This window comes from Zalophus californianus, chromosome 17 (genome assembly GCF_009762305.2).
Source record: "Zalophus californianus isolate mZalCal1 chromosome 17, mZalCal1.pri.v2, whole genome shotgun sequence".
NCBI lineage: Eukaryota > Metazoa > Chordata > Mammalia > Carnivora > Otariidae > Zalophus > Zalophus californianus.
The window spans coordinates 1,800,171-1,816,239 of NC_045611.1; the positions used below are offsets into that span (position 1 = coordinate 1,800,171).

At 62.8% G+C, this 16,069-nt stretch overlaps 1 protein-coding gene across 2 annotated transcripts in view; it reads left to right on the plus strand.

Moving 5' to 3' along the window:
- The window catches only part of SLC7A5 (solute carrier family 7 member 5), a 33,726-nt gene extending 18,289 nt beyond the window's left edge, over positions 1-15,437 (plus strand). For both annotated transcript variants that reach the window (XM_027619555.2, XM_027619554.2), the window contains 8 exons: positions 6,005-6,110; positions 6,905-6,949; positions 7,349-7,472; positions 8,382-8,485; positions 8,898-8,994; positions 9,419-9,568; positions 11,217-11,394; positions 13,042-15,437. In XM_027619555.2, the coding sequence (XP_027475356.1) occupies positions 6,005-6,110; positions 6,905-6,949; positions 7,349-7,472; positions 8,382-8,485; positions 8,898-8,994; positions 9,419-9,568; positions 11,217-11,394; positions 13,042-13,097 (860 nt within the window). In that variant the 3' untranslated portion in view covers positions 13,098-15,437. The remainder of the gene's footprint in view (positions 1-6,004; positions 6,111-6,904; positions 6,950-7,348; positions 7,473-8,381; positions 8,486-8,897; positions 8,995-9,418; positions 9,569-11,216; positions 11,395-13,041) is intronic.
- The last annotated feature ends 632 nt before the right edge of the window (positions 15,438-16,069 follow it).

The window sequence follows — 16,069 nt, forward strand, 5'->3', positions numbered from 1 at the left end:
CTGTGGATGTTCTTTGATAATTTTTTTTTTGAAGATTTATTTGAGAGAGGAAATGTGAGTGGGGGAGGGGCAGAGGGAAAATTCCCAGCAGACTCCCCATTGAGCCAAGTGCCTGACATGGGGCTCCATCCCATAACCCTGAGATCATGACCTGAGCCAAAATCACGAGTCAGTTACTCAACCGGCTGAGCCACCCAGGCGCTCCTATTCTTTGATAATTTTTAATTGAGGCCTTTTTCTTGGGCCTGCACGCCTCTGCACTAACTCAGCATCCAGAATCATAACAGCTTTGAAATCACATGCTTTGCTCGTGCCGCCCTCTGGCATGAAATCAAAGTCAGGGAAGTCGGACTCTCTCCCACTGAGGCCCTCAGCTCGCCTGTGCCCTGGGCCGTGGCAGCCACAGAGCCCTGTGCTGAGCACAGTTGGTTCTCAGGGGTCTCTCCCAGCCTGCTCAGTGGGGAGAGGGCCCTTTGCAACTGGGATTTGAGGTTGAAAGCAGATCCTGAGGCCAAGGGGCCCGCTCCTCCAGGGGTCTAAAAGACAGAGGGTCCCGGGGACAGACACTGGCCAGGTGAACAAGCCCTGACCTCCTGTCAGCCTCCCCAAACCCAGATTCTCGCCCCATCGCCGTTCCCAGACATCAGGCAGAGACAGGACGGGCACCGCGTGCCGGGCACGTCCCACCGGGGTGGGGAAATGCGGAAGAGGAGTCCGATGAGCCGGCTGCAGGATGCATCCCCTTCCAGGATGCTGGTCTCTGGGTGAAGCCGGAGACCCATCACGGTCCTTTCTGCCCAAGCCCGTTAAGGGCACCGGTCACGCAGCGCTCCCTCGCCAGGTGGGACGCAGAGTGCCGAGGCCCGGTGGCCCCACACGTGACAGCCCATCTTACAGAGCAGGAGCCTGAGGCCAAACACCGTTCCCTTGGCCAGTGATTGCAAAGCAGGATCCAAGGCCACAGCTTGTCCCAGCCACGTCCGAGGCACAGAGCGGAGACCAGGGCGTCTGATGCAGACGGAGTGAGTCCCGTAGGTCTGTCTGCAGACGGTGTCCCATCGTCCCCAGTGATTCTGGGGAACAAAAGTCCAAACGTAGGGCTGTAGTCCCTCTGAAATTCGTGGGGCGTCCCTCCTTGTCTGTTCCAGCTTCCGGTGGTCCCTGGGCTTGTAGCTGTGGCACTCGGCCCTGTTGGCCGAGTGGCCCCTTCCTGTGTCTCTGTGTCTTCCAAGGACCCTCGTGGGCTGCAGGGCCTATCCTAATCCGTGATCTCATCTTGAGATCCTCACCTCCATTCCGTCGTCAAACCAGGTCACATTCAGAGGTTCCAGGTTAACAGGAGTTCCTGGGGGCGACCCCCTTCCCATCTCTTGACGTAAATGACCATCCCATGGAACCCCAGAGGGATAAAGTGGGATGAGAAGCAGAAGCTTCCAGCATGGTGGATGTTCCCCAGTTTGGGGCTGACTTTCTCACAGTGTCCCCATCCCAGGAGGGGTGCCCCAGGGCTGCTCTGCCTGTGGGAAAGCATCGGGTGGGGGTGGGGGTGGGGCCCCGCCAGCCCTGAGGTTCTGGGATTCTCTGCGGCCCCGCCCCAGATGCGGCGTTGACAGGCTCCCGGGACCCTGGAGAAGCATCTGCCCAGCCCCCACAACGCGGAGGCCGGGTCTCAGGGGATGCAGGTGTGGGGGGAGCCCTGGTCCTCCCAGGTCAGAAGCCGGAGGGCTGGCACATTCCCCCGGTGGGAGGAAAGACCACTCCTGTCCCCATGTGCACAGAGCTGCTGCTTCCCGTGGCTGTGTCTTTGTGACGCGGGGATTCGGGCTGGCTTTCCCTGACAGCGCTCCCTGGGCGTTGGAGCTTTCCACCCCAATTACCCCGGTCCCCGAGGGGTCCCCGTGGGCGGGAGGCAGGCCCAGCTTCTGGCTCTGTGCTGGCATTCACATTCCCAGCAGCCCTTCTGGGAGGGCTGCGTGTTCGGGCTAAGAGAGGTAGACGTGAAGGTCTGGGGGCTCTGGGGGCTCGCGTGCACTGCAGGTGAGCCGACAGCCTGGACCCAGCCTCAGCCAGCATGCTGCCTTCTCTCTGGGCAGCAGTGCAGTGTGCAGAAAAGCCCCAGAGAAGGGGTGGTGGCACAGGGGACCCTGTTTAACTGTGGGGTCCCAGGGTGCCCACGCCCGCACTCTTGGAGCCCGCGGGAGGACCCGCACTGTGTCCGTCCATCGCAATCACTCTGGCCTGCTCTTGGCGGGGGGAGGGCTGGGGCCCCCGTGGGGATAGAGCCCGACTGGGTAGCTTCGAGCACGGTGGCCGTCTGGGGGCTGTTGTCATTCATCCGTGCCTGAGGTACCCCGTGTGGGGGTCAATACCCCATGTCAGCGCGTCTGCCCTAGCCATGGGAGCAGTGCACGCAGGCCCAGCATCGGTCACTACTCCTGCCCTGTGTTGTTGCCGTCTGGGGGAGCCGCCCTCTGCCTCCCAGCACGTTCAGCGGCACCGCCCGCCTCCACCCACCGGACCGCCCCCACCCCCGCCCTGTCAAGTCTGCGTGTTTCCAGATATCGCCATATGTCCCCCGGCTGCAGAGGGCAGGTGGGTGGTTGAGACTGCATGCGGAGTCTTCTAGAATCTGCCCTCCTCCCAGGAGGGCTCCATGTCTCTTCTGCGCCCTGCCCCTGCTCACCACCGCCTTGGCCACCACACAGCGCAGCTGCTAATGCACATCATGATGCCCAGGTGTGGCTGCCTCCCCCCCCAGCTCTCCACACCTCCCTGAAGACCACCTGCTGTTAGGGCTCCGGCCCCAGCAGGACCCCAGGACAGCGAGGGCAGGCACAGGCTAAGTGCCCCACAGAGCCAGCAGACCCAGTGCCTGCTCCTTGGTGCCCATCGAGAAGGAGGGGCAGCGTGCTTGGCCGGCATTTGGTCAGGAGCCTGGAGAAGCTGCGGGTTTCCCTTCTGGGCCAGCATCCAGCACAGTCTGTGCCTGAACAAAGCCGGGAGCCCTGCCGGGGGTGCATACACGCTGCCCACTCAGGACGGGTCACTGTCAGACCCCTCCCTCTGTCCCTGGTGTGCAGTGAGGCACGCTCCTTCTACGGGAGGTGATAGAGTGGGCAATGGCCCAGAGGAACTGGGCAGAGGGTTGATTGGCAGCCAGACGCAACAGCCAAATCCTAGGCGGAGCTTTTTCTGCTCCCCACCGCCCCCCAACACACACACCACGAGAGAAGCAGGAGGGCTGCCAGGCACACGTGGTGCTGCGGCGTCCGGGGGCCGCTGTGGGGTCTGGGGGCGCGGTCTCTCTGTGCGCCTGGATGTCTGCTCTCCTCCGAGGGACTGGGCACTTTGCAGCCAGGGAGTGAGGGCGCAGACGGCCAAGGGAGTTCCCAGCAGATGCCCAACCACACTTGTCCTAGGAATAGAAATCTTTGTAGGCTGTTTGGGAGGGGCCTGGCCGAGGCCCCCAGTGAGATTCTTTTCTCTGTGTTTGGTCAGAGAAGCAAGCATTTCCTTGGAGGAAATCAGGCTGTAAGTCCCAGAAAATACTGTTGTACGTTGGGAGTACCACCCCCCGTGTGACCATCTCAGACGACTGTGTGTACGTAGCCGGGCTCGGAGCTGGTGGCCACCGTGAGAGTGGCGCCTCAGGGGGACATCGAGGCTTGCGCGGGCCTTTGCAGGGCCGGAAGCATCTGGTTCTTAGCTGAAAACTGCAGGCTGCAGGTCCCACCTCGAATCTTATCCCTGTCCCAGCCCTTTATCTGCAGTAGCCAGGATCCTTCTGAGCACCCACACTTCACCTTTCCTGTACCAGGCTGACCTCTGCATGGAATGTCTCCAGCCCACACGTGCACACACACTGTCACTAAATCAGGGGGGACCAGTTTTAACAACACCCAAACGTATATCACAGCAGATGGGAAAATTGTTAAATTTGAAGAGTGAACAAGATACATAGGTGGGTATTCTAGTAGGAAGATGGGGTAGGTTCGTGAGAAAATCGTGGGTTCCAGACACGCGTGCACTACGTGTGAGGGGCCGTTCTTGTGGAAAGCCTTCCGTGCTCCAGAAGCGGCTGTGGGACCTGAGTCCTCGGGAGATCTGGGGGAGTGAGGGCGGTCTCAGCGGTACCCCCAGACTCTTAGGAGCAGCTGGGGCCCTCTGGGAGGTGTAGGTGGTGTGGACTTGCACACACGGTCCCCAGAGGTGGGTCCCCAATCCTGGTCCTAGATCCCACTGCGTGTTGGTGGTTCCCCACCCCCAGGGCAGGTGGCCCAAGCCACCATGTCCCCAGCTGCTGGAGAGCAGAAACACGTGGACAGGGCTGTGGGATGTGGTGGAGCTCTGCAGACGTGGAGTGCACCTTGCAGACCATTTCCATGGGGGAGCCGCCGGGAGGGAGCCCAGGGGGCCTCTGGGAGCTCTCCTGGGTGCTGTTGAATGAACGGCGCGCTGTCCTGAGCCCACTCTCTGCACGGTCCCCGTCCACCCAGCCTGCTGACCACCCTGTGACCAGGCAGTCCCGGGACCTGGGCCTCCAAGACGGGTCACGTGCGGGCAGTAGGTGAGGTTCCGGCCACCCCGGGGCCAAACAGTCTATCACGAGACCGTGGCCACGTCCACCTCCAGCTCAGGTTTGAGATCAAAGGCCTCAGCACACCTGCGGGGTCAGGACAAACAAGCTCAAGGGCGGAGTCCAGAACATGTAGGAGGTCCAGAGCTGCTTTTGAAGTGCAGGCTTCTACTGGGGGAGATAAGGCGCGATGGGATCTCCCCTCCGCTGCTGTCATTGTGCCCTGTTCCTGGGGTGACTGAGGCCATCACCCTTGTGGGAGGGTGTGGGGAACCTTGGGCTCCCCAGAGGCCTGAAGACCCACCGGCTGTGGGTCGGGGCCACACCCCTGCCTCGCCCCGCAGTGCCTGGGCCAGTGGCTTCTCAGCTGGATGCGACACAGGCCTTCACATGCAGAGCCACAAGGACTCCATTAGAAATGTCCCCAAACTAAGGAGCAGTCCACACCTGACCAAGAGTACAGCCCCTGCTTCAGCTGTGTGTGCCTGGCAGGCAGCCACCACGGGTGGGCCCTAAACCCAGGCATACGTGTCCCGCTAAGACAGAGGGGAGACGCAGCAGAGAAGCCACGGGAGGACGGGGGCAGACACCGGGGTGGTGTGACTGCACACCGGGGCCCCCTGGGCCGCTCCCAGTGGAAACGGTCAGCAGAGAGGTGGGCGCGGCTCTGCCGGGCCCTGCTGTCGTCTGTGCATGTGGAGGACCAAGGCCGAGATGCCCCCAGGGACAGCTGCCTGGGAGGTGCTCGAACTGCATGGCCCCGTCGCCTCATGCCTCTGCAGTCTCTCGGGCACATCTGGGTTCCAGGGACAGATCTGAGTTGTTTTTGAGAAATTTTCTGCTGACCCTTACTAACAGGTCATGCTCTGAGCTCTGTCCCCCAAGCAAGGAACCTGGGTTTAGGGTTAGCAGCCCGAGATTCTCCCAGCACTAAGGGGGAGCTGAGACTCAAGCCTAGGTGCCCCTGACCTGGGGCTCACGTCACGGGTTCTGCAGGGAGTGTCCCCTGAGGTGACCGGGGCGACTAGCCCTTCCTCCTGACCCGAATGAATCACAGGTAGATACACACACGCCCCTGCCCCCACCTATGTGGGCATCCCATCCTTCAACGCGCACATAGTCCACTGGTACTTGGAGTGACCGAGAGTCTGCAGAGCTGCCTCCCCCTCACGGGTGGGCTAGGGGCATCTTGGGGGCCAGGTCCCCTGGGTCACCTGTGCCTGCTCGCTCCTGGCCCCAGGGTAAGTGTGGGAATGCTGGCCAGGTGGCTCAGCAGGTGCATTTAATTTGTTGCAGCGGAAAGCCTTCACCCCACCATTTCTGTTTGTGACTGTATTTTGCTCCAGGAACATTCCAGAAGTTGTGGTGAGACCTCTTTGCAGTGATCTCTAACCTGGCATTCCTTTCTGTGTGTTTGGCCTTTGCCAGGTGACGTGTCCAATCTGGATCCTACGGTCTCGTTTGAGGGCACCAAGCTGGACGTGGGGAACATTGTGCTGGCATTGTACAGCGGCCTCTTTGCCTACGGGGGATGGTAGGTTCTAGAATGTTGGGGTCTCTGGGCCTTGGGTGGACCGTCGAGGGTCCAGAACTCCGGGCCTCTTGGCCGGCCGCGGGCTGTTCTGGGGAATGCAGGCAGGGCTCTAGAGCTGCGGCTCGCCCCACGCGTCCCAGAAAAGTGCAGACGTGCCGTGGCGCAGACCTGGGTGCTGCTCGCAGCAAGCCTGCTTCCTGTATACAGACCTTTGCTGACGGCCTCAAAGCCTTTAGGCGGAAAGTGCTGGGCTTGGTGGTTCTTGACCTCCCCCGGCCAGGAGCAAGGTGCCTGCCTACAGCCCTGGCTGACGCCCTCTGTCCCCTGGGTCCCCAGCCGTGGCCCCTGCTCTCGAGCCACAAGAGTGGCTGCGGTGGGTGGGCAGGCCAGCGGCACGGAAGATGCCGGAAAGGGTCAGGCAGCAGACGGGGATGCCTCGTGCTTAGTGCAGTAGACCTTCCACGGGGGCACGGAAGCCGTGAGGGCTGCCCTTTGGGTCTCTTTCCCCACGTGGCCTCTGAGCCTGCCCTTGAGTGCTCGGTGTGGACGTGAAGAGCTGCACACAGAGCGGGTCTGCAAGGGGGGAGGTGCCCAGGGTGCCCCCGCTGCGGGCCGGGCTGTGCCTGTGCCCGGGGGGACAGAGTGCATCAGAGCACAAGCCACGTGGGGGTGGCAGCGCGGACTTCCCTCAGGACAGCTGCTCACCAAGGGGGACCCGCAGGTGGATGGGGGCTCCCGGGGGCATCTGTGTTGTGGGAGAGACGTGTAGTTAGGGTCTGCTCTCTCGTTTCTAGGAACTACTTGAATTTTGTCACAGAGGAGATGATCAATCCCTACAGGTATGCGTACGCACGAACTTGTTGTTACTTTAAAGTGAGAGAAGGAGGAAGCCTGGTTCTGTCTCAGGCGAGAGCAGGAGGGGCGCCGGGGCAGGGTGCTGGCTTCTGTCCCCGCGCTGTCCGCACGGTGGCCGTGTGACCTGGAACAAGGCTGCCCCGCGGGACCGGGGCCCGGGGCTGGAGGAGTTGAGTCACTGGACCAGGTTCACACGGCCGTCCACCTGCCAGCTTCCGGCCCCTTACGGGTGCTGCTGGCCGCCTCGCCCCTCACCGCCTTCCCTGCGCAGTGAGGCTCCGGGCCCTGCGCCTGTGTGTCAGAAGGGGCACCCGCTCCCCACCATGCAGCCTGGCCCCGCGCTCGGCTGCCCTTGGATGATGTCCCCCTGCCCCTCCTTCCAGAAACCTGCCCCTGGCCATCATCATCTCCCTCCCCATCGTCACCCTGGTGTACGTGCTGACGAACCTGGCCTACTTCACCACACTGTCCACGGAGCAGATGCTGACGTCGGAGGCTGTGGCCGTGGTAAGACGCCACGTCTGAGCCCCTGACGCCGAGCAGAGCAGGCCCCTCAGCCGTGAGCCTCACCCTTCTCGGAGGGGTCGGGCTGTGCTTTGCCGCCCTCCAGACGGAGTAGGGCGCCGGGTCTTCAGCCAGGCTCACGGGAGACTCGGGGCTTTCAGGCACCGGTGCCCAGCCTCCCCCAGGGCAGCTGTAGGCCAGCGCATGTGAGCGATTTGTCGAGCCGAGTATGGGTTTGGGGGAAGGGTGAGTCCCAGGCAAGCGGGGCTTCCAGCCCTGAGCGCGGGGTGGTGCAGCGGGGTGGCCTTCCCGCACAGGCAGCCCGGATGCATCCTGAGTCTCCTGTACTGGGCACCGTGGACCCTGGGTTCAGCAGAGGGGCACGGCATGCCCGGGCTGCGTGGAGGTGGCTGGCCGAGTGCCTTGTCAACCCCCAAACCAAGCAGGGTGGCCCCAGAGCCAGGGGACTTCGCTCTTGCAACACCCACCCACTCTACCTTCTGAATAAACACCAAGTCCTGCTCGGGGAGAGGGGGTGCGGGGGGACACTGGGGGCCCAGCCAGAGACAGCTGCGCTCCCCTTCCCTTGAGCGGATGTGCTGTGCTGATGCGGGCACACTGTGCACGGGGCCCCCCTGGCATCCTGTGGGGTGACTAGTGCCCGAGACTGTGGCGGGAACTGAGGCACAGGGCCCCGTGCTGAACTAGGTCCTGTCCCTGGGGCTGCCCCCCAGCGTCCAGACCCCGGGGGCGGGTCACTCCCAGTATAGACTCCCGAGCACGCGGGGAGTCGTGTAGGCAGCAGCGTGCCAGGGCCAGGCTGTGAGGACGGCCTGTCGTCCAGCCTGAGAGGCTGGAGCCCCGTGCTGGGGTGCCCCAGGGCCGAGGGGCTCATGCTCACTGTCTGCCTAGGACTTCGGGACCTATCACCTGGGCGTTATGTCGTGGATCATCCCTGTCTTCGTGGGCCTGTCCTGCTTCGGCTCCGTCAATGGGTCCCTCTTCACGTCCTCTCGGTGAGCCCCCACCCGCATACCCGCGCACCACCCGGGCTCTGGGGGGGAGGCAGGAGGCTCAGCCGGTGCGGGAGAGGCCACTGCACACTACCTTCCGACGTGCGCTCTAAGTTTTGTCTTGTCATGTTGGAGGAATACAGAAATGGGGGAACCATGAACTCTGCCCCACGGCCCCCTGCCCAGAGGTGACACAGCTGTGTTCTTCTGGACTCTTTCACGGGTTCATTTTGAAACCCTGCCCAGGGGGACTGGAGATGAAGAAGGCTGAGTCTTCCCCTTGCCAGCTGAGCCCCTCAGGGACGCCGGGAAGCCCACACAGGGAGCCCAGCCCTTGGGGATGGGCCCGCTCCGCTCCCTGCCCTGCCTGGGGGCGCGCGGGGAGGAGGCCGAATGCCCACTCCTCTGTCCACAGGCTGTTCTTCGTGGGGGCCAGGGAGGGCCACCTGCCCTCCATCCTGTCCATGATCCACCCCCAGCTCCTGACGCCCATGCCGTCCCTCATCTTTACGGTAAGTGGGCAATGCCATCAGCACGCTGTTCTCTGTCCCTGGGACGATGGCTGGCGGGCCAAAGTGGGAGACTGGCGTGTCCCTCGGGACCCATCTGGGCGGCTTCCCCGCGGAGGCTGGCGGGAGGGAGGCTGCGCGTTCTCTGCACGAAGCCTGTCGCGGCCTCACCCGCTGTCCGCTGGCTGCTCGAGGCCGACACTGAGACACAAACAATTTCCTCACCTCGTGCTTCATAGATATTTTGTTTTAAGTTGTTAATTCCAAAAATTACATGTAGGGGTTGTAAAACAGAAGATCTGGAAACGGTGTGGAAGCGCGGGAAGGGGAGCTGTTGGGAGACGGCTGTGTGCGGGCCGCGCCCAGGAGCCTTGCGGGCACGTGCGCAGAGTGCGCTTTTGTCACGAGGTGCTGTGTCTGCTTGCAGTGCATCATGACCCTGCTGTACGCCTTCTCCAGAGACATCTTCTCCGTCATCAACTTCTTTAGCTTCTTCAACTGGCTCTGCGTGGCCCTGGCCATCGCCGGGATGCTGTGGCTTCGCTACAGGAAGCCCGAGCTGGAGCGGCCCATCAAGGTGAGCGGCCCACCAATGGGGGGCGATGCGCCCGGTGCTCGGTGGGGGCTCTGCAGAGCCACGTGCCTCAGAGTCTGCCACTTGGCTCTGTGCCTTCAGGCATGTGGCCGGGCAAGCCACTGTTCCTCCATCTTCCTTCTGCCAACGAGGGGTCAGGGTACTCTGTCCGGAACCTTCTGGTAAGGCTCGAGCCAGACCTGTGTGAACGTGGTTCCGAACTAGACAGAGTTAACTAGTTCACATGATGACCGTTGTTGGGAACCTCTTGACCACGTGAATCCAGGTGCTGGGGTCCATCAAAGAACAAATTAGATCCCAAGTCCCCTAGAGCTTCTCTTTTAGGAGGGCAGAAGTAAGCGAGAAACCCGGGTGCCAGGTGGGGGGTGATGAGCGCTGCAGGGCAGGAGTGCAGGTGAGGCCCTGACTGGCCTGGGGCAGCATTGAACCAGATGGCCGGGGAGGGCCAGGTGCCAGGGCAGGAGGGGAGACCAGCTGGGCTGCAGGTGGAGGTGCCCGCGGCACCCGCCCTGGCCTCAGCCTGCGCAGGAGAAAGCAGGGTGCTGGCCCTTGTCAGCTTGGGACTGGGGTCCAGCTTCCCAGGGGTGACCCTGTCCAGGAAGGGGTACAGTGAAGGCCACATCAGCCATGGCCCCAACCCTCACGTCGTGGCCAGCAGGGAGTCGCTGGCCAGCAGCTCCTGTCCCTCGTGCGGCCCCTGCTGGCATATGATCCTCACAGTGGGCACCTGTCCGCGGGCCTCCTCCCTGGCTCCCCACCCAGCACCTTTGCAGAGACCGGTGGGGTCTGGGACGGGTTCTTGTGGGGGGACCAAGGCAACCTCAGTGCCTGGGATCATCTCGGCCCTTGCTTGGCGGGGGCATGCCGTGTGGGCTGACCTAGTGGGACCCTCGCTCGTCCTTCACCCCCCACCCCGGGGTTTCTGCCAGCGTGTAGACAGACGGCTAATTCTGCGTGTAGATGAGCCGGCCCGGGGAAGCGGGGCGGGTGTGCGGGGAGCCGCGCGCTGGCTGTGGGCGTGTCCGCGGCTCTTCCACTTTGGATGCTGTGGGTGGGCTGTGCGCCCGTGGGGCGCAGCCCGCGGCCCTGCCTGTGCACAAAGGGCTCTCTGAGGAGGCAGGTGCCGCTGTGCGATTCGTGATTAGTGGGTGCCCACGGACTTCCCAGAAGCGCCGGGCCCCTCCTTTGGGTGACCGTGGATCAGGTGATGGGCCAAGGTCGCCACCCTGTGAGGGAACCAGGAGGCTGACCTTCCCTGACCCTGGGGACTCCTCAAGGGCCCAACCTGGTTCTTTCCGTTTGCCTGTCAGCACCGTCTGTGCTTAGCTGCCGCGCGGCCCCGCGCGCTGAGGGCGGTAGAGGTCTCCGTTGGCAGAGCCCCGCCACCTCGCCGAGGCCGACTCAGAAAAGCACACGGGCCAGAGCCGGTAGAGGCTAGAACAGGCCCTGGAGGTCAGAGCCGTTCTGAGCTTGGCCGGGACGCAGGGGGCACAGGGTGTGCCGAGGGCACAGGGGACGCACTGCGTGCAGCAGGGCAGACGGGACTCCGGACAGCAGGCCCCGGGAGGCGTGTGGGACTGACGGACGACAGGCTGCCGGGCATCAGCCCCGTCGCTGTCCCCGTCCCCAGGTGAACTTGGCCCTCCCGGTGTTCTTCATCCTGGCCTGCCTCTTCCTGATTGCCGTCTCCTTCTGGAAGACCCCTGTGGAGTGTGGCATCGGCTTCACCATCATCCTCAGCGGCCTGCCCGTCTACTTCTTCGGGATCTGGTGGAAAAACAAGCCCAAGTGGCTCCTCCAGGGCATCTGTGAGTACTTTATCCGCAGTGTGGACCCCCCCCCCGCCTCAGAGCAGGGCCGTCTGCAGCTCTGGTCTAACCCCCCAGCCCCTCGGGCCTCCCCCAGACCCCAGAGCAGGACCGTCTGCAGCTCTGGCCTAACCCCCAGCCCCTCGGGCCTCCCCCAGACCCCAGAGCGGGACCGTCTGCAGCTCTGGCCTAACCCCCAGCCCCTCGGGCCTCCCCCAGACCCCAGAGCAGGGCCGTCTGCAGCTCTGGCCTAACCCCCAGCCCCTCGGGCCTCCCCCAGACCCCAGAGCGGGACCGTCTGCAGCTCTGGCCTAACCCCCCAGCCCCTCGGGCCTCCCCCAGACCCCAGAGCAGGGCCGTCTGCAGCTCTGGTCTAACCCCCCAGCCCCTCGGGCCTCCCCCAGACCCCAGAGCAGGGCCGTCTGCAGCTCTGGCCTAACCCCCAGCCCCTCGGGCCTCCCCCAGACCCCATAGCAGGGCTGTCTGCAGCTCTGGCCTAACCCCCCAGCCCCTCGGGCCTCCCCCAGACCCCAGAGCGGGACCGTCTGCAGCTCTGGCCTAACCCCCCAGCCCCTCGGGCCTCCCCCAGACCCCAGAGCGGGACCATCTGCAGCTCTGGCCTAACCCCCCCATCTGGGAGCAGCAGAGCGCCCACTGTCCCAGGTTCCAGGGTCAGCCAGGGGTGACGACAGGTGTGCAAGGTGCTGGCCGAGGGGCCAGCAGTGAGGCGTTTACGATGCCAACTGAGGTTTGGGGCACTGTGGCGTGTTTGGCAGTGACGTCCGGCCCACGTATTTCAGGGATAAGACGCTCAGCTTGGCACCAGCTAATCTCAGAACAAGGGATTCCAGAGAACTAGGCTGCTTTTGCCAAGTAATGAAATCCCACCGTCTGTCGCCGGCTTAAACACAGCTAGCTGACCTAGAAAGGCAGAAAGGACAATGCAGGATCTGGGACCGCCGTCCTGGGCTCCATTCACAAGCCAAGCTTAGGACCCGTGACTGAAATCACGTCAAATGTGGCGGGCTTCTGGGAGAGTCAGGGTGTCCACAGGCCTGCGCCCCAGCCACCACGTGCCAGGTGGCTGTCTGCATTCTCACTGGTGCCTGCCTGTCGGTCATTTCGGTAAAGCTTTGCTTCCAGCCCAGCCCAGAGGCTCCCTGTCAGTCATCTTTCAGAACACGCCACCCGAGGGCCTGAAGCAGGAGCCTTCCGTGCGGAGATCAGCCCCCGGAATGAGTGCTTGCAGATCCGTGGGTGACAGGTGTTGGTCGGGCCCCCAGTACACACCCGCCTGCGAGTGGCGGTCATCCTGAGGAGGGCGTGCCCAGACCCTCCGTCCCATTGTGGCTGCTGAGAAGCCCGGGCTCTGACACGGGCTGAGGGCTGACGTTCCTTGGCCACACCAGCTGGGCGACTTGCACAGTCGGGGGCAGATGCACAGCGTCTGGTGCTTCTAACCTGACGCGCAGCTGCTGCCCTGCAGCAGGGAGGCCCACAGGCCTGGGCAGATGTACACGCATCGGGAGGTTTCTAGCCACTCTTGTAGCTTTGGGAGGTGCAGCCACGGGGGACAGGGTGAGCTGCAGCCCGTACTGCCCGGTGATGTCCCCCCCGAGCTAACCCAGCTGTTCCCCCCACTCCCAGTTTCCACGACGGTCCTCTGCCAGAAGCTCATGCAGGTGGTGCCCCAGGAGACGTAAGCCAGAAGGACCAAGAAGCTGCCAGAAAGAAAACGCACAAAGATGGTGTTGAAACATCTCATCACCTTGAAAAGTGACTCCAGTCCTGTCTTCCAGGCAGCTCAGCTGAGCGCCCCGCACCGTCCCTCCACCGGGTCAGGGGGCTGGGGCCCCAGTGAAAACTGGTACGACTTTAGTCCCAGAAAGCGAACTTCTGTCTTAAGCTCCGTGAGTGTAGCACCAAGAAGAGGCCGGGCCCCTGACCCTCCGCAGGCTGTTTGCCACCTTGGGCCCTTCTCTTTTCAGCCTTTGTTTATTTGTATTATTTTTTTAACTTAAGTTTTGGGTCAAGTTGACGCCACCAAGATGATTATTTTCTAAAGAAATGAGGGGGAGTGGGGAGAGTTTTTCCCTCCACCCCCTGCAGCATGATGTGCCTCCGAGGGACCAGGTCGTGTTGCGGAGCGTGGCACCCGGCCTGGCCCGGCACAGGCCCCCTGGAAGGGAGGGGTTCTGAGCGCCAGACACTCCAGTCCCACGAGCAGAGCCACCAAGACTCAGGCCTCGCTGTGTGGCCTCTGAGTTGCACTGACAGACAGACAGCTACCCAGACCACGTGCTTGGCTTTCTTTTGTTGTTGTTGTAGATGTAGTGACTTTAGCAAAAACTAATCTCGGGACTTAGGTCTCTTTGCCTTAAAGACCCAAGGGTAGATCCCTCCCAGACCCCCCAGAAGAGAGCAGAGAAGGTCACCAGAACAGCTGCTTTCAGAGAGTGACAACGGCCCCGGCTCAGCGGAAGGCGGGTTCCTGCACCAGGTGTCTGCTGTGGGGGTGGGGGGGGCTCAAGCAGAGGTCACAGGCACCCAGACCATCCCAAGCTCCCACCCGCGTGCACCACCCAGGATGTCAGAGCAGGGTCAGCATCTGGGCTAGACCCCGGTCACCCGGGACGCACTGGGCTTCTGGTTTCGTACATCGCACCCTGGACACCCGCGTGAGCGGAGGCACAATGGCAGGAGGACTCGGGTTTGGGCTGTGGGTCGCACGGACTCCGGGCTGTTCCACATCCAGTACTGGGACTGACCAAGAGTTGTTGCTGGCAAAGACTCACACGAAATCTAGAACAAACCAGGCAAGAATGGCAGACACCATGATGGGGAGTCCTCAAGGACTTCCAGCTGGCTAGTCTCTCAAGATAACCCCCCTCCCTGGGCCTGAAGAACTGACCCCAGCAAGCCGTCTGGAGCTGGCTCCGTTTCCTGGTGGGGGAGCCCCCCTTCCACCTGCACGGTCCACGCCCCCGCCCCCCAGGCCAGACTCCACTGCTGGGCTCTCACTGTACCTGCCCCCGGGGCTGTCCTGACTCCTCCGGCTTTTGTCTTTGTGGTGCCCGTGGTGCTTTCCTCAGGGGTGGCCGCGGAGGTCGAGCTGAGCCCTTGGGCATCGGGCTGCAGCCGGAGGAGCTGCTTCAGCCCCCCAGGGCCACGTGAGCTTGGCGTGGCCAGCCTGCCGCCATCGAGCCAACCAGCCTCCAGGACCCAGAGCAACCTGAAAGTGGCTCAGGAGGCCGAGAAGGCGGCCCGTTGTTCATCTTCCTGCTTTGTGCCTGAGCACAGTGCTGGCTCTGGGAGGGATGCAGGGAGCCAAGGGGCCCTGGCAGCCTTCCCGTGGCGGCCTGCTCCAGCAGCCTGCAGGTGGGTGTGGGGAACCGGGGCGTGGTCACCCCTGCGGGGATGGATGGGGGGCCGGCGTCTCCTCTCACGCAGGCAGGTCACAGGCCTGCTGTGAAGGCAGGTTGGCGGCCCAGGCTGCCGTTCCTGGAGCCACGCCCCCCCAACCCAGCCCAGGGGCCCCCTCCGACGGCGCCCCAGACACCAGGCACACTTCCATGGTGGCGTTCTGGGCAAGGCAGAGACTCTGCTTTTTCTGACCACTCTCTACTGACAGGTGTCCTGCGCATGTGTATCTGTTGGGCTTCATTTATTTATTTTTTTTTTAAAGCAAACCGTGTTGTAACCAGCAAATGTTTGCTCATGGGCCTGTTGTTTTATCCAGGCCTAATGTGTCACTAACTTAAAGGATGCTGTTGGCACCGTGTGTATTTATTTGCGGGGTTGACGGCCACCCTTGCTGGTGCACGGCATTCCCGCTGTCCTGGTGTCTCCGTGGGTCCTGGCCACGGCAGCCCAGCCGGGACACCTGCTGCAGAATGGTGTGTGTGCGGCCTAACGTCTCTTTCTCTTTTCCCGTCAATGGCTAAACTGTTGACTCGGCTGGTTCAGGGTGGGGAGTCTGGGGTTTTTGTGTGTGGGGTTTTTCGTTGATTTTTGAAGAAAAACAATCAGAATCTTAAGTACTACTGGTGTTCTTCTGTGTCCTTTGTTCAGCGCCAGATTCTGGGTGTAGGAATGAGCCTGGGTGTCATCCCCATGGGGGGGGGGGGCTGGTCGTGCGCCTCTTGGCCCACACCTCGTTCATTCCCCGACGTGGCCTCCTCGAGGCCGGCAGCGTGCGAAGCCCACCACGGTGGCGCAGCCCCCATCTCGGGATGGGTGGTGAAGGCCCGGAAGGAGGCAGGGGGCTGAGCGAGAGTTCGGATCTGCCTCTCGGGGGGGCGTTGTGCGGCCTCGGGCCTGCAGGTGGCTGGGACTGCCGGGCCGGCGCCAGCAGGGCAGGGGAGGCACGTGCCAGCTTGGCGTCCGGAGGAAGGACCAAGCCCTTCCCTCGTTCCCACGACATCGAGTATCTCGTCCGAGCCCCGGAGTGGAGCGGGGCTGCAGGCCACACCACCCTTCCGCGGGCCAACGGACGACACGGAACTCTGGCACGCTCCCTCCGAGTGTTAGCGTTCGCACGGGGCCTCGAGGACGGGCAGGCAAGGGTCTGCCAGGGTGGGAAGGGCTTTGTGGGGTGGCCAAGGCCTGAACCTTGGGTCTGCAGGTCTGGGTGCTCAGTGAAGGGGTTTCCGCCCCATTCCTCAGACGGGCTTGG